A 22,484-nucleotide genomic window follows, 5' to 3' on the forward strand; every position below is an offset into this window, starting at 1 on the left:
TATAATGGATTTATAAATTCTTTAGTCATCTCCGTTTAGTGTCAGATAGATTGAGGAGACTGCTTTAATTGTGTAGCTGTTGGAAATCAAATCTGTTGGAATGTTGTATTTGTACTGTTTACGTGGTGTTTGCTGTGCTTCTCACTAGAGTTAGTATTTTATTCTTGTAGGTCAGTGTAAACCATTTGTGTATGATTGTATGCATTTATGTAAATGTTATTTACTTGTTTGATTGTTTTTCCACAGGTTACTTCTAGAACTGCTGGAGGTATTGTTTGACAAGTTTAATGCTGTAGCCACTGCACACTCTGTGGTCCTGGGGTACCTGCAGGACTCTGTTGGGACCCAGTCAATGCAGCAGGAAGAGATTAAATTATATGATATGGCAGATGTATGGGTGAAGATCCAAGATGTGCTGCAGGTAAGGCCTTTGTACAAAGACTGTCATCTTGATTGGAGACAGCAGTGTGCAGCAATAGTAAATAGTGACCTAAATTATCACCTTAGGAAGCACAAACTGGGTGAGGAAGCATTCAATGAATGGGGATGCCATTATTATCTGCCATCTTTAAAACATCTTCTAACATTCTTTTATTGCTATTATTATTATTTTGATCAGGCTTTTAAAATAAGAACTGATTCTCAATATATAGCAATCAAAGATATATACTATCAGATTTCTATTTACACATCCTTTGCTTTATTGAGTCATATGTTTAGCTAATAAATAACTTGGGTGGTTAATAGAGGAAGGTCATGAATTTGAGGCCATTCCGGGGTTTATAGAGAGTTTGTTGCTGGCCATGGCTATGGACTGAGACCCAGTTTCTAAAGAAAGTGAACAAGAGCTGGGGGAGAAGAGAGACAATAAATATTAAAATGTTTTAAAGTTGTTTTATGAACACGGTTGAGTTTAATTTTACTAACTGTTTTCTTACCATCACCTTTTCCATGCACTAGATTAAATGACAAGAGCTTATTGAGAGAGAGAGATGAGAATAAATCTGTGGGTTGGAAATGTATCACTTTTACTTGTTGAAGATGGAAGGAGTTGCATTACTGTTTGATATGATATGCTGACATGGCATTTAGAAAGTGCATTATATTTTTCTCTTTGCCAGCAAAATACATTTGATTTATCCAGGTGAAAATTAGAACTACAATTAAGAGTTAGCTGAAACAAATTTGATATAGCTAAGTAGAAATGGTAATATCTACTTAATATTTAAAAAGGTAAGTACATGTAGAGAATTGAAAAATGTAGCTGTTGGAATGAAATCACTTGCACAGAAAATAGGAATGTTTGCAGTGATAAATAAATCATGAATGCAAATTGTACTCATTTTTGAGAATATATGCACGCTTCTGGTAGATTGAATAAGATTGATTCTTAGTAACTCATTTTCTAGAGTTATTTTTGGGAGTGAGGTGCCGTGTGTTCGATCTGTTTAGATGGATAAAATCTACTTTTTCTGGATTCTTTTTTACTAATATGTCAATTACTGTGTACCTATAGTAGGTACTTGAGAAATGTGTATATTGGATTAAATATCTGTGGATTGGAGCTGGTTATTTAACATTTTCCATCCTGGTTTGCTTATCTGCCACATAGAAATGAAATGTGCCTTTCATCTTACAAAATAACATGTTAAAGCAATTTCAAATATTGTTGGACTTCTAGCTCTGGCCATGTTGAAATTGTCTTTTATAGTAAGGAACTATAAACCCGAATGGACTCAGGTGATACAATTAACAGAAAGCAGAGAACAGATGCTTCCTTTGGTGGGTACTTTTTAAGCTATTGCCATAGAGAAGTGAAGTCCAAAAGACTATCTTAATGGAGAAATCAGGGATTAGCATTCAGGGATATAGAGGCTTCTGAAATTTGTGACTTAGGATACCAGAGAGGAAGACATTGCGTGCAAAAGGAGCCCTAGAAAAATTAAAAAGCTCAGAGTTTCCTGAGCTTTTCCTCAAACACAGCACAAGCCTTAGCAGAAAACAGCCACTGTGGTACTGATTGCTGACTGGAGATTCTCATAGGGTATTCAAATGCTGGGGAATAGGGAGAGAGCATGCCAAAGTATCCCGTGCTTTGTCCCTTAGGAACACTGCCCTTTTAATCATGAGCAAAGGTTAGTTCATACAGCTAACTCCCAAAGTTCCCCCAGTCGAGCTGATTCACTTGTTAAGCAATTGACTGGCAGATCTAAACTCTCGAAAGTAAGATAAAAGAATCCAGATTTTCAATAATGATGCACACCCACAATGTCTAGAATGCAGTTAAAATACTTGTTCAAAAGTCTGAGAGCATGATTCATAAGCAAGATACAAATGGACAATAATTCGTATCTGAAATGAAAACATAATCAGACAGAATAAGTTGTAATTTGTATACTCTAGAGATGATCAGTGAACGTAATCTTAGATTAATGTAATCCATCCATACCAAAGCACAGAGCGACAGCAGACCAAAACCAAAAATGGAGAAAACCTTGGTCTTCCTGCTGTACTTTCTTTCAGCTTAACAAATATGTGATCGATTGAGAATCTTAAAAGGGGACCTGCTCAGCTTTTATGTGTGAGTGTGGGGGCAGTGGGCAGAGAATAACCTTCATAAGGTGGCTCTCTGTTTTCACCTGGTGAGGCTGCCCTGGTGGCATGCAACGAGGATGAGATGGACTTATGGACCGTGGTGGTCCTGGAGAACTGTTCCGAGGTGGCAGAGGTGGAGACAGAGGTGGCTTCTGAGGTGCCCGTAGCTTGGACCGAGGTGGCTTTGGTGGAGGAATACTATGTGGTCCTGGGGGTCCTCCTGGACCATTGATGGAACAGATGGAATGAAGAAGAGGTGGACCTGGAGGACCTGGAGGGCCTGCGTAAATGGATAAAGGCGAGCACCCTCAGGAACTTAGAGACCGGCCCTACTAGAGAGACCTCAGAGCTGCATGGATGACTAGATTTATTTTTTTTTAAACCAGAAAATGTTTTAAATTTATAATTCCATATTTATAATGTTGGCCACAACATCACGATTATTACTGTCTGTACTTTAGTATTTTCACCATTTGTGAAGAAACATCAAAACAAGTTAAATGGTAAAAAGAAAACAAAACAAAACAAAAAAACCAACAAATATGTGATTGCAGTGGTAGAGGGAGAAGAGACAAAATAGGGCAGAAAATTATCAGAGGAAATAATGGCCAAAAATTCTTGAAAAATATAGACCCATAGATTAAGAATTTCAACCAATTCCCAAGCAAAATTAACACAAAGAAAATCACCACTAGATATGTTACCAGTTTCCTGAAAACCAAAGGACAAAAACCTGAAAAGTAGCCTGAGAACAAAAGGACATATCACCAATGGGTTGGGGGGGGGCAATGATGATAAATGATAACCTTCATCACTGATTTGTATCAGAATCAGCATAAGTCAGAAACCAATGAATGTCATCTTGAAAGTGCTAGGAAAAAAATAACAAAAATCTAACCTTAAAACATTGTCAATCTAGAATATTGTATCAATTGCATGTGAGGATAAAACAGACATTTTCAAATGAATTAAAGATGAACGAATTTAGACCTGCACTTAGGAAATGTAGTATTTTTTTTTGGCGGGGGGGTGTTTCTCTGTTGCTTTGAGGCCTGTCCTGGAACTAGCTCTTCTAGACCAAGCTGGCCTTGAACTCATAGAGGTTTGTCTGCCTTTGTGTGCATCCCAAGTGCTGGGATTAAAGGTGTGACCACCACCATCTGGCAAGAAATGTAGAAAGTTTTTTTTTTAACTTTTTTTTAAAAAATATTTATTTATTTATTATGTATACAATATTCTGTTTGTGTGTATGCCTACAGGCCAGAAGAGGGCACCAGACCCCATTTCAGATGGTTGTGAGCCACCATGTGGTTGCTGGGAATTGAACTCAGGACCTTTGAAAGAGCAGGCAATGCTCTTAACCTCAGAGCCATCTCTCCAGCCCTGTAGAAAGTTTTTCAAGCTGAACGAAAGTGATATCAAATGGTAACCACAGGAAAAATATGTGGGCAACAGTAAAGTACCATCTTCTTTATTTGTTGATTTCTTTATTGTTTGATGGAATTTCATTTTTATTTACAACAAACTATTAACCATATATGATAATTTTATAACATATGGGGTAATTACATAACAATAGTTTGAAAAAGATATTCCTAATAAACAAATCTGTGTTGTCGTAAGTTTATTACAGCATATGTGAAGATGTATAATATTTAGGATAAACTATAACAAGTTCAGAATTCATAATTCAAAACCTAGGGCACTAAAACAGTAGAATAAATATGTACATAAAAGCTTGCCAGAGGAGATAAAATTGATCACTGAATAATTGATTAATTTAAATAAAATCAGGAAAGAAAGAAAACGTTACAAAGGAAAAAGAAAAGATAAATAGCAAAGCTAAAATGATATGGCTAGGACACAAATAGAAAGGTGCATACTAGCAACATAATTGCTTTAAATATAAATGGCTAAACTTCCCAATTAAATAGCAAGGATCATACTGGATGAAAGACAAAGAAAAAACAAGACTCAGATATACAATATCAATGATGTGTTTTATTTTATTATGTTTTAAACTTTTTAATAATTTTAAGGTTGTAGGAATGTTTTAAGAATAATAATAATAGCCTGGTGGTGGTGGTATAAACCTTTAATCCCAGCACTTGGAAGTCAGAGGTGGGCAGATCTCTGTGAGTTTGAGGCCAGCCTGGTCTACAACATGAGTTCCAGGACTGGCTCCATAGCTACTGAGAAACACTTTCTCGAAAAAAGTCAAATAATAATAATAATGATAACACCCATGCTTCTTTGTTGAAATTTGTCTGGAATTAACATTTTATTGCTTTATTAGTTGTCCTTATGTACAATACACACATTTCTTTGAAAAACTTACATCAGTTTATGTAATCTGTACATATTCTAGTTTTAGCATATGACCCTATGTAGCTGTTTATTTTTATTTATGTCAGTTGTTCTGATTAAGACATTTAAATATGACATTGTCATTTGCAAATACAGCAGTTCTTCTCCTGAGGTAGATGGGCTCTGTCTTTGCATAACAGTGAAATGATCCTAAGTCTGCCATGATGAGGAACTGATAATAGTTAAGAACAGTGGAGACAAGTTATCTTGTCTTCCATTATATATAATGGCTTTAGTTTTATCAAATGTATTTAGTTCCTATTCCTTTAAAAACAAAACTCATATTAAAATGGTGATAATAAATGAAGCAACTTTATTAGCTATTAAAATATAGATTATATAAATTATTACAATATGTATTTCTGGCTTATTAAGTGAGTTAATTCTTCCATAGGTTAAAAGCAGATGATTTGGGGATTCTATTTTCACATGATAGAGTGAGATATTTTAGCAGCTTCTGTGGAATATGCTGTTAAGTTCATTTATTTAAAGTACAGGTTTTATTGCTTCTCTCAGCCTGTTGGCTAAGGCCAACTAAAAAGAATAATTTTCACAGTGTTCAGTGTGTTTATGGAAATGTGCAGCCGTAGTTATACTCTAATTTTGAGACATTGTCTTTACTCCAAAGGGAAATCTTGAATATATTATTAGTTACTTCCCATTCTCCACTCTAACATAGTCACATTAATCTCTGTAAGTGACTTATTTATGTTATGGTCTTTTTTTTTAGTATAGATCTTTGGATATTTTATCTTAATAGAAAACACACAAGATCTATTCACGGCACTGAAACAGTGTCAGTTGTGTGTCATTTGTGTTCAGAATATCCTTAGCATGTTGATGAACTGGGTCTAAGTGGAGAACTGTACCACACAGCACCAACTGCACCATTGCTCCATATCTTAGAGATAATATCTGTCAGTAATGACATATAAAAAAATGAATGGACAAGGGTATTCAAGGATATGAAGAAGAATATTTAGCTTTAATAGAAGGTTTATTTTATGGTGTAGAAGAAAAGCTTTGATTTGGATGTAAGTTATGGAAGACCCTTGGTATCATCTATGTGATTGTGAGTTGTCTTTACTTTAGTAAGCTTTTGAAGCTGATTGCTGATCAGATTCACTTAGGATTACTTACCTGTACCTTTTGAGTGGGAATCACTGTGGATAATAACTAGATTCTATGCCTTTTAGCTGCCAAGTTTTTTCAGATATATTCATTTAATATCCTTTTTGTGTGATCAGTAACTCAGAATGTTGACTATCAAAATGCTTTTTGAACCAGTAGCATCAACAAAACTCAGAAACATTATTATGCACATTCACTTCTGCTTTTGATTTACTGAACTAGAGACTTTGAAAAGAAGGTGGGATCTTTGCTTGAGGATTTTTGATTGGATTATGATAAGTTAAAGGAAGATAAGCAGGAAAACTATTTTTGAAGATAGTGGTTTATATTACTTAAGATATATTGCTATATTTGGCAGTCTGTGGCTTTTATTACTTAAGATATTGTCTAATAGTGAAATAAATGTAGGCTTTGATGGTAGATAATGCAGAGTTGAAAGAAAGAATGTGTAAGCTTTCTGAGCATATTTTCACAAATCTGTAATATGATATGGTTGATCTGTCAGCTTTAGTTTCAGTATGTTACATATTTTAGTGGTAGATTAATGATAAATTATTGGGGCTAACTATAATAAATACTAGAATATAAAGATGAATACATGGGGTCTGGACTCTGGCGAAGTCAGAGCCTCTAATAGCATCCATGGTACAGTCTGAACGACCTTTTACAAGCAGTGTCCCAGGAAAGCTCTGGCTGCGGAAATGTCTGGCTGCATGGCAGTTTTAGGGCAAAGAAGAGTTTTCATGTACAGTTTTATGCATGGGGCCAATTTAGTTTTCACATGCTTTTTGGAAGAATGATCTTTAGGTTAAAAATTATTGTTGGAGCATGAAATAATTGAAAATATCAGACATCTGCATTTAAGCATGAGTGACAGTAAGATGGCATGATGAACAGAGCTGTGAGTGTCTGAAGTTCAATTTTCAGTGTTTCTTTGGATGGAAAACATTTCTTGCTAAAAATTTAAAATAATTTAAAAAACCTAGTAAAATGTGAAGAAGGCAATCCTTAGCTTTTGAAGACATCAGCAGTTGCTTTCTGCCTGGAGCCCGGGTTTCTCCTGCACACAGAGCCCATCTCTTAGTTGGAAGCTCATTTGTCTCAGCAAGTTTGTGTCTGGAGACAAACAGTGAGGAGACAAGGCCATAGCTACCCAGGAACAAGGTGGGAGCCCTGTGACCACACACCCTTACACTCCATTTTTGACTTTTCCCTCTTTTAAAATTGTGATAATAGAAATATGTTTTTACCCTCTGAGTAGCGGCAGAACCTTCCAAAATGTCACTTTTTAGTAACCTGCCTGTCATATCCATTACTGTACATTTTCAAGTGTGTAAGACTGAGATCTAGTAAAAATACAAAAATCTTCATTTCTTACTGAATTCTGTGCAACAGGAAATAGAGAGCCACTTTTTTGAACAATTCCATCCTTCTAGCTGTGTGATTCTGAAAAGAAGTAATTTTTAAATATTTGATTTCAAAACAAAACTGTCAATTTATCCGTTGGCTGAATTGTATAATTATTTGGTGTACTTAATAGTATCCGTAGATTGAGACAGTAGATACCTAATACTCTGTTTTCAAGTAGTTGTCCCTCCTGGAACAAGCCATCACTTTTCTAGTATCTTATTGCCACTTTCTAGAGAATGTAAAATAAAATCATTTTACTTTTGTAACTGTTTCATTAATGTTTAAATAGTGATAAAATTAACCTCATGGAGAGAGAGAGAGACCTTGGAATTTGCTGTCAAGGAAGAAAATCCATGATATTGTTGGTACTGATCATGACCTAGAGGGGACTTTAAAAAAGACATAGTTTCTATTTTGAATCTAGGGCTGGAATGGGTTATTCTTAGGTTTTGTTGCATTTTGTGTTTTAAGTTAACTGAGGATTATTCCCAATTTTAAAGGGAAAGTATTTCAGTCATATAACTCTGTAGTAATATTTCATTTATATATTAATAAATAAAGCTTGCCTGAAGACCAGAATGCAAAACAGACACACCAGTCAGCCATAAAGGCCAGGCAGTGGTTACACACACCTTTAATCCCAGCAGCCACACTAGTTTGCCATAGGAGCTGGGCATTGGTGGTGCATGCCTTTAATACCAGCATAAGAGAGGAATATAGGACGGGATGAGACAGGAACTCACTCTCTTTCAGTCTGAAGATTTCATAGAGTTAATAGCTGTCTAATGGCTTGGGTGCTTTGCTTTTCTGATGCTCAGGTTGAACCCCAATATCTGTCTCTGGTTTTTTATTAATTGTGCTAGAAAACTCACAAGCCAATTCTTTAGAAATAGTGTTTCTTCATTTCTCAGGCTTGAAAGATTTAGCTAGTTTAGATTATGTGGTGAAGTTGTCAGCCAGCGATTGGTTCTCCAGAAAGGTGCTTCTTTGTCAGAGTTCTGTTCTGCTTTGCAGTGGGTAAAATGACACATACTGGTAGAATTCAGTTAACATTTGAAAGGCACTTCACAAACTTTCATCTAAATTGCAGTCAGTTTGAATACTACTAAGACTCTCCCTGTTCTGTTTCATGTTTACTATTAATTCTTATAGCAGAAAGGGATGGGCAGTCAAGATTATTCAGGGCCTAGCACAGGTGTGGCAGATAGCCAAGGCAAAGCTCCAGGATATTCAATGCTCAGTGAAGCGTGTCTTAAATGGGGATAGTTATTATACTGAGCCAAACGATAGAAAATAGAAATTTGGCAGGGAGTTGGTAGATGTGGTAGTAAATCTGTTTTTGAATTTTTAGATACCTGTGATGACCTACCTGGGCCTGATTGTGTCTTGACCTATAAGACCACAGGTAGAAATAACAGATCATCCAACCGTCTATGGCCAAAGCATACCTGTCTAGTTTCACATGAGAGTTTTAGAGAATGAACTAGATCTGCCAAGAGTTGCATCATGATCCTGTTGGTACTGCTGCTTGACATGTGCTCCTCATGCTTCGGTGCTCCTGAACCGGGTGAACAGTATGTGTGGTAGCATGCTCAGAGACCACAGTATGTGCCCATGACTGAGTGCAACAGCTGAAATAGTCTGCTATGGACATTCTCATGTCATTTGTGTGAAGTCAGCCAGCAGTCATGATCTTCACTTGACAGTGATCTTGTCTATCAGAGGTTCAGAGAATTGATAGCTTTTAAAGTCTTCTTTAAAATGTGTTTTTTCTTAAATCTGTTGAGTTATTGAAGAAATATGTGTATCTAAGTTCTTGGCAGTTGTGATAATTGTTTTTAAACTTGATTTTCTGTTGGTTTCTATAGAATTACTTGCAAACTTTGTGGCTTCAATCATCCGCATTTTATTTCCTATAGTTTTGAGTGTCAGGATGTCACGAGCCTCAGCTTTATGGTGACTCTGCCCTCTGAGGTGCTGGTTGTTATCATTTGCCCGACTGTTTCAGCTGCAATGTTGACTGCTTAGAATGTGCAGAACACTTCAGTGTGGGATTGACACCTTTGTGTTTCCACACAGCCTCTTCCTCTGTATGACTTTACTGGGTGCTGCTTCTCAGGGCTGTTGGATACTTTACATGATTGTTGACTTCCAGTGGGACTTTTTGCAGGGCAAGGCTGGAGATGTTTCCAAGCTCAGTGTGTGACAATATATCACCTATTTTCTGTAAGCTGATAGGGCTGCTCTGGCTCAAGAAAGGAAAATCGTAGAGTGCAGTTAGTCATCAAGGAGAGCAGTATGAAGCGAGGGTTTCACAGCTGGGGTTTGCTTTTGTTTTGTGTTTAGGTACTGGGGATTGAATCCAGGACCTAGCACATGCTAGGTCAGCACTCTACTCCTGCCAGGCTTTGGCAGCCCCACAGCTGTCTTCATTGTACAGCACTGTGCAGATCAGATATTTGGCTTTTATAGATTATCCAGAGTTTGATGTTGGCCTGAAGTTACCAAACCTTTCCTTGCTAAATTCTCTTAATTAGTGGGAAAATACTTTAATGAATCATAGTATTAAAATTTTTACCGTATTAAAGATCAAGATACACTTAAGAAATGCTTGGCCTTTTACAAAGTTGCTTTGTTCAAGTGAGTTTATTCTGTCACCTTAGGCTGAGCACTGGAGTGACTGCTTCTCTGTGGTTCTCTCTTCTCACATCCTCTTATCGGAATGGAGACCTGAGGGAATGACTTGTAAATACGTTTACAGCACCTGAGAGTTACATGTAAATCTTACCTTGCCCTATCTTCCTCATAACATTTTTATTTTACTTTGAGGCAGGGTCTCATATTGCCTAGGATAGCCCCAGGATGGCCTTGGTCTACGATCCCGTTGGTTCCAGTACAACATTGTACCACTATTCCTGACCTTACAATTTTTAAGTGATTGATTCATGAGCTTGTCTTTGGTTTAAATTTTAGCATTTTAACATTCAATTTAAAAGACTTTATGATAGTAGTTTTTAATTGATTCATTTAGCTGAAATGATTTTTAAATCTTTTTTGAGACAGGGCCCCTGTACATAACCCTGTCTATCCTGATACTGATTCTTTCTATGTAGACCAGGCTAGCCTCCAACTCATAGAGATCTGCCTGCCTCTGCCTTCTGAGTGCTGGGATTAAAGGCTTGTGCCACCATGCCTGACACCATTTTTTAAAATGAGAACTTTGTGTTGAGAAATATTCTGTATCAGGCATTTTACTAATTATACAATATGGATTTTGTCACATTACCTGTGCACAGGTATGATCATTTTCCTATGGTGAGGAATCAGAATTTCAGATTTATAAGAGAAGGACAATGTGAGAACTTCAGCTTTTTCTGTCCTAAAATGCCAAGCATTTTGATTGTTACCCTTAGATTAATTTGGGCTTTCACATTAATTGGGTCACTTATGTTTTGGGCCATAGCTTTGATGAGTCACCTGGATATTCTGAATGTTTTGGTAATCTCAGTGCTGTCTAGGCCTCTTTCCATTCTCTCGCCCTCTTCAGACTGACTGGTCACCAGGATTGCTGTGACTTCCTGTTTTCCTCTTTCCCCCTTTCCTCCCCTCCCTATTTTTAGAGGGAGTTACTTTCTTTGCATATCATGCTTTCATTAGATTATCATTGGCAGATGGCATAAACAGCTTTTGGTTGATTATTTTTCCTTCCATCTTTTGTTTGTTCTGTAGTTCTTGTGGTGGAGGGAGAAGCAGCTCCTGAGTAACCATGCTGGTTCCACAGCTTATGCTCTTGTTCTGGAGTCATAGTGGTATAGACAAAGGAGAGATTTTACTAATATGCTTGCTGTATTATGAGTAGATGTAATGTTTAATTTAAAAATGGAGTATAAGCTATAGGGTCCTTAGCCTTGTACCTGAGGTGAAATGTGACATAGAACCTGCTGCTGTAGAATTACATCTGATAGTGGCCTACAAAATCTCAGCAAGTGCTAATCAATAAGATACTCATAGCAGAGACTTTTCTCTAGATCTCTGCTGTGTAGTTAGGACCTTGTTGCTGTGGGTAGGGGGTGGTAATAAATGCAGATGCTGTAGCTGGAGATGTGCCCATATTCTACTGAGTCCCCTTATTTGTTGTGTTTTAAATATATTAGGAGTCTGTTGAAGTGTCCTCAGTTCTTTTTATTTATCATGGCCAATCTTATTTGTTGCATCTATGCACTTAAACCAGTGATTCTGCAGGTGTACAATTATCTGTGTATTCCTTCCAGAGAAGAGAAGCTTTTAAAATTTTAACCAATTCTAATATGTATACTTGTTGTTCAGAGATAGGATTAGCAAATGCTGTAAGTTCAGTTTTATTAAAATCAAGACCACTGATATGGGACTTTCCTGAGAGATGTTAAATACGTGTGCATTTGCCCTGTATAGAAAGGGCATTCATGGTCCAAAGGAAGGGTTCCATTCAAGTCCATCTTGGTGAACTAATGAATTTATTGTGATATACAGGAGCACAGAAAACTCATGTGCATATATACCACTAAGAACCTCAATTAGTTGTTTAATTCTTAAATCTTATTGATTGGAAACTCATGGAGGAATCAGATTGCCTGAAGACCTCCTGATCTGGATCTTCATGACCCACATGACACAAAAGGAAACATGAATAGACCTGATCTCATGAGGTTGTCCTGTGTGACTTGTCACAGCTCTTTAATGGTCATGTCCTGCCCAGGGAAAATAGCTGTGTTACATGTATGAATAGTAGTCTTGACAGTAAAAGAAATACAAATTGAATTTGGATTAACTTAGAAAGCTATGCCAGTGTTGCACATTTGTGGAAATGTCTGTGCTCTATACTTAGCAAATGATGATGGGATGAAGAAAGTCCTTGCTGCACTTAATAGTGCTAAGGAAAATTAAGCTATTGTGTTATAATTGATCTGCATTTGAAGATTTTGGTCAGTTTTAAATTAGCAGCCCAAAGACAGCAAATACTTTTTTTTTTTTAACCTGAATTCTTGACAGTGGTTTTTCATCCAAGATTGCTTTTGACTGGAAAACAACACCACAATGTTAATAGTTATTATTTCATTTTTTGAAAAAGGGGCTTTCCAAATTGCTTTTCTCTCTTTATTCCCACTTACTACTTGTATGTTTTGTGTTTATATTAATATATTATATTCCTACCTTCCTCTTTAGGTGATATTTCTTCTAATGTTTCTTCTAAAAATAATTTTGATCTGCAAGGTAGTTAAAATAATTTAAGATTAATTGAGAATAGTTTGTGATCCCATGAAAAAATGTCCAGTATGAACACAAATACTGGAGAGGACCATAGAAGGATGAAGTCACAGTCGGTTAAAGTAGTTGAATTGCTTGCTTGAGGTAGGAATCGGCACATTTTAGCGTGGAGGTGAATATATATATATGTGAATAAACAGTGGGACCTGGGGACATGGAGGGTCACTGTTGTTAGTTTGTCCTCTAAGAAAGTGTTACCACAGTTACTACTAGCCAGCCAAATACAAAATTAGAACAGATTAATTTTGGGTTCTATGGAGATCTTTGGACAGTCTTTAGAGTTGACTCTTTAAACACTAGCTGCTATTATTGTTTCTCTATTTTCCTACATTATGAAACATGTTCAACATAGTATAATAGATTTTCATGCACCCATTATCCATTTTCAGAGTTACAGTTTTATGGCCAAGATTGTTTATTTCTTTTCTACCTATATTGTTTCCCCTATTTTGAAACAGTCTTAAAGCTAATATTGTTTTGTTTTTATTTATATGTATCTCTAAAAGATAAGAACTAGTTTTCTAAAAACATAGCCATGGCTAAGGCCAGAATTTCCTTTCAAATATTCCTTAATGCTTACATTTTCAGTTGTTTACATGTGATAATTATATGCTTTTCCATTTTTGTGATCTGGATCTAAATGAATTTGAAGTGTTATAATTTTTTGAGTTTTTAAAAAGGCTTTCAGTCTATACATTCTCCTTCCATTATATTTTATTTTTCATTCCCTGATATTTATCAATGAAACTTGATTATTCACTCTGCAGAATTTTCTGTATCCTGGTTTTTGTTGATTAATTAGTGTCATTGACTATTTTCTTCTGCCTTCTAATTTGAAGATAAAGGGTTGATCAGATTTAAATGGATTTTAGGTTTCAGGATTACTTCATTGATCGTGGTACACACTCTCTCTTCTTTTTTGTTAAAGGGCTAATGTGGTTAAAGTAGTTTGTTCTGAATGAGTAATCTGGCATTAATGTTCAGACCAAATTGGTGGAGAAGGAAATGGGTGGAGAGATGCCAATTGGAAGGTAAGTTTGATTTGAAAAGTAAGTCAGTGTATTACCTAGAAAAGCTGGGCAGTTAAAAAAGAAAACAAAAGGAGATGGAGATTAGAGAACTTTCTGAAAAACGAACAGACTTGGCTCTTACACATGGAGCTCTCCAGGTCAGGGTGAAAATTTAAACCCAACTGATTGAGAAAGGATAGTGGCTTATCCTTGTTAAACTTGAGGTACTGGCAGATATACTTCTAGAGCTGTTACAAGTAGTTTGATTGGGCATGGAAAGCTGGGATAAGAGACCAAGAGGTCTGTCTACCTGGGGCTAATACCTGCAATTATACAGAAGGGCATGCCAGAATGAAAGGGCTGAGTGAATACTAATTTCCCCAAGTAGTCTGTAGACTCAGCTCTCTGGTTGTCACAGCAGGTACAATCTGAGGCTGGAGCATCTTGTGATAATGCCACATTCTCTTGTCTTTTCTGCTGCATGCTTGCTTTATAGGGACTGGTATGTAACATGGATGCAAATGCTTTTCGGGGTTGGGGTGGTGTCTTCTGGAAGCTGGTGTTTTCTTTGGGCATCTAGACTGACCCTGTTTGTAGGAGGTATGTACCAGATCAGTAAGTGAGCCTGAAAGTACCAACAAGACAGTGTGTGTGTGTGTGTGTGTGTGTGTGTCAGTGGCACTATGGTTAGGAGATTGCTTATTCTTTCCCTAGTGTTCTTTGTCTTGTACTTCCTGTGCTCGCTTGCCTGACCTTCCTCCTACTGAGGACCTCTTGGTGAGACCAAAGGTTTCTTGATGCTTTTTCTTGTTGTGCCAGAACCTAGGAGTTGTAGTTCACTAGGAACTGTAAAGACTGTATATAATTATTATGTGTGCCACCACTAAAAGGATTTTAAGAAATATATTCCTTCCAAGTCCCTCTTTAACTGCCTAACATTGCTTGCTCACTCCTCTGTCTTTAGATGCCTTTTGCTTGTTGTAGAAAGATGCCAAAAAAAGCACTATACATATAATTCAAAGTTTGAAGAAGGACGATCCTTTTTTATAGGTGCGTTCAAATCCATCTTCATATTTTTTTATCCTGAGTAAGGTTATGTAGAAAATATTATGACATTTAAAGTACAAGTTTGATTTTTTTCTTATGTAATTCTTGGCTTCTCATAATTATTTGTTGATAATTTCAAAGGATTGTTCATATAAGAGAATGACATACACCCTTTTAGATTAGCTACTTTAAGGTTTTGTATGGTTTTGAAAATATAAAGTCAACAATAGCAAAACCCATGCTTTGGATATGATTCCATGGGAAGATAAGGACTGCAGCAGAATGAAGTACAGCAGATGATGAAGGATTAGCATACCAAGTAGCCAGCCTCATGGGGGTGATGAACGACAGCACTTAGATATGTGTTAGCAGCGTGATATGGCAATGAAAAAGGCCAGCGCTATTTTTGGCTATGATGCACCAAACAGCATGTCATCACTGAGCTGAGCTGATCATCTCTTTCTTCCAGTACTCAGAAAGTGGCATCTGGAGGCTACTTCGAGTGCTAGGCACGTGTGTCCCCGAAAGATAGGCAAATGGGCGAGAATCCCAGATATACCATCGGCAGTAATTGAGGACTTCAGATGGGGCATATTTTGCTGTCTTCCAGAGGAAGTGGCACATTTGGGAATGAGTTTGGTATTAAAATGTGTTAACCTTTTAAGAGCTAGGGAGATGCTGGTGGGATAGCATCACTGTAAAGGTGCTCACTAGAGAGTTCTAACTCCTCGCTAGTTGGAATATATTCAATATAGTACTTACAGAGACACATGCTTTTACAGACAGAAAATTATAAAAAAAGAGACGTGTTTATGGTCAGCTCTGTTCTGGTCAGAAGCAGAAGATCATCAGCATTGACCATGTTGAATAGGATGTTAAGAGGGACATGAAACAACAGGTGATATAGGTCTGGACCTTTTTTTTTTTTTTTTTTTTTTTGGTTTTCAAGACAGGGTTTCTCTGTAGCTTTAGAACCTGTCCTGGAACTAGATCTTGTAGACCAGGCTGACCTCGAACTCACATAGATCCACCTGTCTCTGCCTCCATTTCCCAAATATAGCTCTATCTTTTCTTTTGTTTGTACTGTGCATCTATCCTGCTTCCTTATCTCATTCCTAAGCATCTTTTCTCTTGTGATCCAACTCTCTGCTTTTTCTCTGAACCATTCATTTCTTTTCAGTAACTCTATGAGCTCTTGCTTTCAGCAGTATTCTCTCTCTCTCTCTCTCTCTCTCTCTCTCTCTCTCACACACACACACACACACACACACTTTCCTTTTTTTTTAAGCAAATTGAGCCAGAATAAAGGTTGTTTCCTCCACCCAGGACCATGATCATTTTATATCTTTTAATTTCTCAATGCTTATACTGGATGGTTTTATGTCCCCTGGCAAACCTTACATAGGCTAAAGTCATCTGAGAGGAGGAAACCTCAATTAAGAAAACGTCTCTATAAGATCAGGCTTTAGGTGGGCCTCTAAGGCATTTTCTTAATTAGTGACGGATGGGGAAGGGCCCAATTCCTTGTTTGTGGTGCCATCTCTGGGTTAGTGATCCTGGGTCCTATAAGGAAAAAGACTGAATAAGCCACGAAGAGCAAGCCAGCACCCCTTCATGGCCTCTGTATCAGCCACTGCCTTCAGGTTCCTTTCCTGACTTCCTTAGATGATGAACAGTGATCTAGAAGTGTGAGCCAAATAAACCCTTTCCTCCCCAACTTGCTTTTTCAGTTATGGTGTTTCATTGCAAGAATGGAAATCTTCACAAAGACAAATTGGCACCAGGATAGTGGGGTATTTCTGTGACAGACCTGACCATGTTGTTTTGAGGGGCCTTGCGGGAACTTTGGAATTTTGTGTGAGAAAGGATATTGAGTGTTGAGAGCTCAGTGAGCTGTTCTTTAGGAGCATGGAAGATAAGAATGTTGAGAACAGTGCAGACGGTGGAGGCCTGGCTTGGGAAGTTTCAGAGGGAAGCAAAGACCTCTACTGCCATTCATGTGAAGAATCTGTGGCGTCTCAGCAGCAGGGGCAGAAGAATCAGCTGTTATTAACAAGATATCAGAGCCACTAAAGTAAAACTGTAGCTTTGCTGGGACAATGGATGCTGGTCATCTGTTATTAAACCAATCGGCCATTTGAGAGAAGAGAATATAATTTATTTATTGTTACTTGAGTTTGACACAGGTTGTTATGTTCAATATGCACCTACTAAATACTTAATTGGTGAATGAGTAGTAGCTACTCAACACTTATCTATGATTGGTTGGTTGAAGATTTACTACAAACTATAGTTTTATTCCTCTTAAATTCATATGATCAGTTCTATTTTTTAATGAGATGCATTGTGATGTGGAAGCTTTTGTGAAGGAATTAGGTGTTTGAGTGTAGAGAAAATCCATGTATGAATGGAATCGTGCCCATTCACAGGCCTCAGAGATTTCTCTCTACCATGTGGTGCCACAGCTAGAATGTGGCTGTGAACCAGGAAGCAGGCCTTCACAAAAAAACAGATTAGCTGGTGCTTTGATCTTGGGTTTTCCAGCTTCCGAAACTCTGATAGAATGCATCTCTGTTGTTTATGAGTTTCCTAGTATATCCTATTTTGTTACAGTATCCCAAACAAGGATAAAATTGAGTTTAAAATGACTTTTAATTGTGATGAACTTTGTAGACTTAAAAATATGGAGGAAAGACTCAATCTGAAAGTGTAATGCGCTCTAGGAGACCAGTTCTTCCTTCTTTCTCTAGACCAGAGTGCACTTAAATTCTTCTATGAAAGGTCATGGTCTGGCAGCCTGACTTGAGACTTTACAGGATTATTACTGTCTAACTGATGTTCAGTTTTGGGCCAGCATTATTTTTATTATGATTATGACAGCATACTTGTAAAGATGGTGAAACATTTAGTAGTAAGTTAGACTAAAATAACTGTCCAAGATCTTCCTTTATTCTTTGGGAAAAGATATGTAAAATTCTGATTTTCTTACAGTTACTATAAAAATTTTTCTTTAATTTTGGCCAAAAGTGAAACTCACTTGTACTAAATTAAGTCCATTTCTTTCAACCTGGTATTTACCTTCTTTAGTGCTGTCCTTCTCTAGACCTTTGGAGACTTTACTCTTCAGTTCTTTGGAGTAAATGTTAATTAAACATTTTAGAGGAGGCTTGGTTACTGGGGAGTGATGTGGAGGTCTTCCGACTATGGTTTGCAAGGGATTTTGTGATTCTCTGAGTGGTCAGGTGGTATTAAAATGTGAGGCTTTTTTGTTGTTGTTGTTGTTTTTAAATAACTCCTGACCAACTGTACAGAATCATGCTAACATCATTGATGGTTCTTTCACATAGTCAAAGAATTAAACAAAAAGTCATATTAATTTTCAGCTCCATTAGAGATGCTGGAATCAAAAGAATGTTTGCCAAATAGGATGGGACTAAATTGGTAAGAGAAGGAAATTTTAATTTCAAGCTTCAAGTGAATGTTACAAATGATGTAGCATAAAAATCCTCTACTAAAAGTGTTCTTTCTAAATACTAACACTGTGGAGACAGGGAGAAGTGGAAAAACAAATTGGTAATGTGTAAAACTAAAATTGATAGAATTGGGTTACCTTATTCTAATAACTTATTTCTAAGGCCTTACTTTAACTCTGTCCAGCTAGCCTTTGGTAGTTAGTATTTTGCCATGGTTGTTGTGTTTTTCAACATTTCTTGTTGCTGTGACAAAATACCTAACAAAGTAACCTGAGGGAAGGGGCAGTCATGTGGCTCACGATTTCAGACGGTACAGTCTACTGTGATGAGAAGACAGGGCACCTGTTGAAGGCCAAGTAGAAGACCATAGGAGCTTGCAATATGGCTTATTCACATCTTGGTTGTTGACCAGGAAGCAGAGAGCATGGTCACAAGCTACTCTGGTTATAGCTTTTAGAGGTCTGCCTGATGTGACTCACATATGCCTCTTGGTTCCTCCCACCTCCAAATTCCACATCCTCCCTAGACACTGCTAGCAGCTGGGCATCAGGAGTTCAAACACATTAGCCTTTGTGGCTGTTTAAATTGGAATCCTAACAGTTTCTATGTTTACATTGTTGCTGATTAAGTGGAGGTTCGTTCATCTTTTTTCTTTACTTGGCACCTGTTGAAGATGATGAAAACCCACTTTCCTTGTAGATGAGCAAGCGTAAACTTCCTGAACAGCAATAGGGCCCTTTAAAACACTCACATCAAGAAAAGTTTGTGGCTTAAATATAAAAGAGTCTTATAATTTTCTAGCACCAATATGTCAGTATTATCTCACTATATATATAAAGTGGCTCACCTGACATCATCATCAGGGTCAGAGCGATGAAGAAGGGAATACAGTGCCGAGCATGAGGAAACTTTAACCTTCTGTATTCTCCTGGTTTTATTTCTAATGAATCTCTTTTCATCCATGGCTACTGGGATGCAGATAGAGCACAGACATGGCACAGTGTTAAAAGGAGCAGGGAACTGGAACCCCAGCACAGTAGCTCTGACATTACTGAGACTAGTTTGAGTCCTTTGAAACTATAGAGACAGGTATAGCACTCACATTAAAATAAGAAAAAAACAGGAGACCTCTCTATATATGACACATACACACACACACACACACACACACACACACACACACAATTTAGAAACGGAAAGGCCATCTGTTCATTCTCTCTGCATTTCTACGGGAACTTAATCTGATAGTGAATCATTTGGGATTCCTAAGAAGACACTTGTACTAATGCTGTACTGTGTGGGAAAGAATGGGGACAACTAAAACTTTCTCTCTATGGATCGCTTTGCTGTCTGTTCCCTCCCCTCCCTCCCTGCCGTACTTGCACACGAAAATCTGATGCTTTCCCCTATTTTTTTTGTTACCTTTAATGACTATGGGAGAAATTCATTCTTATGCCTTACTATGAAAAAATTTCAAGGTTCCACCTGAATTTTGACAGACAGGTGGTTTTCAAAGTGTTATTTCCCAGACGAGTAGCATCTGCATCACTTGGAAACTGGCTAGAAATGCAAATGTTCACATTCTATCCCAGACTACTAACAGAGAAACTTATGGAGGCTGGGGCTATGCAATCTGTGTTTTACAGTCTGTGGCTGGCGGACACAGAATTCAGCACTAGACTGGAGTAAAGAAATGCTACTGGTAGATCAGAAAACTTCATCCAGGCTTACAGAAGTGAATGTGACCTTGTTCAAGCTTTACATATATTACTTCTTTTGGTTTTCCCAATCGTCCTGGGAACTTGCTAGTTAGTCTTTTGTTCCGATGGTGACATTGTATCCAAGAACAGATGATTGGTAAGCATTTGAGCCAGGCTTAGAGTCTTGATAATTATTTTGAAGTCAGTTATCCTTACACTGTTGAACAGGAAGATTTGGAGAAGAATGAATGGTTTTAATTAATTATTCTTGAGACTTTATTCTAACCGACTAGGAAGGCTTCTAATAATTTATAGTATAGCTCTGCCCCACTCCTGTTCATCTAGCCGACCTAATACCTTCCTTCTCACTTGAACTGCCTTCCTTGTGTGGGCCTTGATCCCTCAGAAGACTTTAACTTCCCTGTAGTATGCTACCTATACTATAGCCAGTCTGTCTGTGTCGCACTAATAAAGCTGCACAGAAGAGTGACTTTCAAGGTCATTATCCTCTTTCAGTGCAAGAGCTGTAATTTGGCTCTATTATATTGGTACTGTAAGACTGCAGATTTGCTGCCATCCTTTAAATTTTTTTCTCGTTTATTTTTAAGACAGGATCTCACTATGCAGCCTAGAATGGTCTAGGAATAGCCCAGGATATAATTCCCCTATTTCAGTCTCCGTGATGCATGGATTACAGGCACTCACCACCACGTTTTCCTTGCCATCCCTTTCCAGTGTGAACCAACTGGGATTGCTCACTCTTTTCCCTATGTTACATTTAACAGTCACTGCAAGCCTGAGGCATGAAATGCTGTTTTGGTTTTTACCTTTCCAGTCAACAGTACTGGTTCTGTTTTAAGACTTGATTCAATCTGGGGCTTTCCTAGAGCTCGTCTATTTTTAACCAGGCCTGTAGGCAGCAGCCTTCTCTTCCTCCTCCTCTTCTTCCTTCTTCCTTGTCCTCCTCTTCCTCATCTTTATTTTCTTCTTTCTCTTTTTTTTCCCCATAAAGTTGTATTTTCCTTAGTTGAATTACTGTTCCTTGCAGAATGACGTGTGTGTGTGTGTGTGTGTGTGATGTCTGTGTTTGAATATGTAGGTAAGAAGGCTACAGATCAATGTTGGGCATCTTTCTCTCTGTCCACATTGTTTGTTGACACAGATTTTCTCACTGAACCTGAACTTTGTCATTTCTGCTAGACTGGCTGACTCCTGAGATCTCTTAACCATAATCACATAACCAGCCATAAAAATAAAAAAGATCACATACTTCCAACATATAATAGCACAGGATATACTTAACCATTCCAAAATGCAGGAAAGGGAGTATAGTGAGGAAATACTGGACAGAATCAAGACTGAAAACTAGCTGTACAAACGCCAAATTCTGCATCTCCATGTCAAAACGCTCTTCAGACCTCCAACTCTGTTCAGCTTTGTTGTCTACAGCACACTTCTTTCTTTTGGACTGGATCCACTCTCTGTTCGCAGCTCTCTTTGGCAGATATCCCATGACATTTCACATTTCTAACATCTTGGGTTCTCTAAGGCAATCCAGGCTTCAACTTAGAGATCCTCTAACCTCTGCCTTCCCAGTGCTGGGATTAAAGGTGTGAGATTATTTTGGCTAATTACATTCAAGTTACCACAATCAGTTATTACATCTGCCTTTTTTTGGTGTAGTAATTCCTTTTGTTCTGTCATCCAAGTTCTAAAGAAGCATAACACTGCTTAGCTTATGAAAACAGAGGAGACAGGACATGCTGAGGATGGGATGGCTATAGACTTCATTTTTTTCTGGTATGTCAAACAACACCTTTCCATCTAAGATCTTTGCTTTCTTTCTTTGCAGTATTAAAGATTGAACCAAGAACCCTGCACAAGGCAGGCAGGTGATGTGTCCCTGAGTTATATCTCTGGTCTCAGTCTGGGATCCTAGTGCCTTTTTGCATACAGTAAATAGTCTTCTTTTATCATGTCCTTTATTGTTTGTTTATTGTTTTTCTTCATTTGAGGCAAGAATTTAGTGTATACTAGAGTACAAGTTCACGGGGAAGAGAAAATCTTCAGTTTAATAACATTTCCATTTTAAACTCTTCTTTTTTTTTAAATTTATTTATTTATTAAGGATTTCTGCCTCCTCCCGCAACCGCTTCCCATTAAACTCTTCTTGATAATCTTTTATTAAACAGTTTTACAGAGAGAGCTGAAATCAGAATATGCATATTTTAGTAAATTCAGCTTTTCCAATGAATTTTGAAAAATCAAAATGACTTCATTTCAAAATGAAAATATTTACATATATTTGGGTGGATACCTTGTGACTTAATTAGCTTCTGGAAATTGATTAGCCAATGCAAAGTGATATTTAATTGCTTATTACCTTTTAATTAATTTTTATTAATCTTAAAATGTAGATTGCTTATCATTATTATCCTCTTTTAGAA

The 22,484-nt window shown here is 37.4% G+C and overlaps 1 protein-coding gene across 1 annotated transcript in view; it reads left to right on the plus strand.

Annotated features, from left to right (window-relative positions):
- The window catches only part of Exoc4 (exocyst complex component 4), a 714,919-nt gene that overhangs the window by 96,541 nt on the left and 595,894 nt on the right, over nt 1-22,484 (plus strand). Inside the window, exon 7 of the mRNA XM_041675392.1 lies at nt 247-421. Within this exon, the coding sequence (XP_041531326.1) occupies nt 247-421 (175 nt within the window). The remainder of the gene's footprint in view (nt 1-246; nt 422-22,484) is intronic.

Source organism: Microtus oregoni, unplaced genomic scaffold, assembly GCF_018167655.1.
Source record: "Microtus oregoni isolate MIOR12 unplaced genomic scaffold, Mior012 000026F_ref0000081, whole genome shotgun sequence".
Lineage (NCBI taxonomy): Eukaryota > Metazoa > Chordata > Mammalia > Rodentia > Cricetidae > Microtus > Microtus oregoni.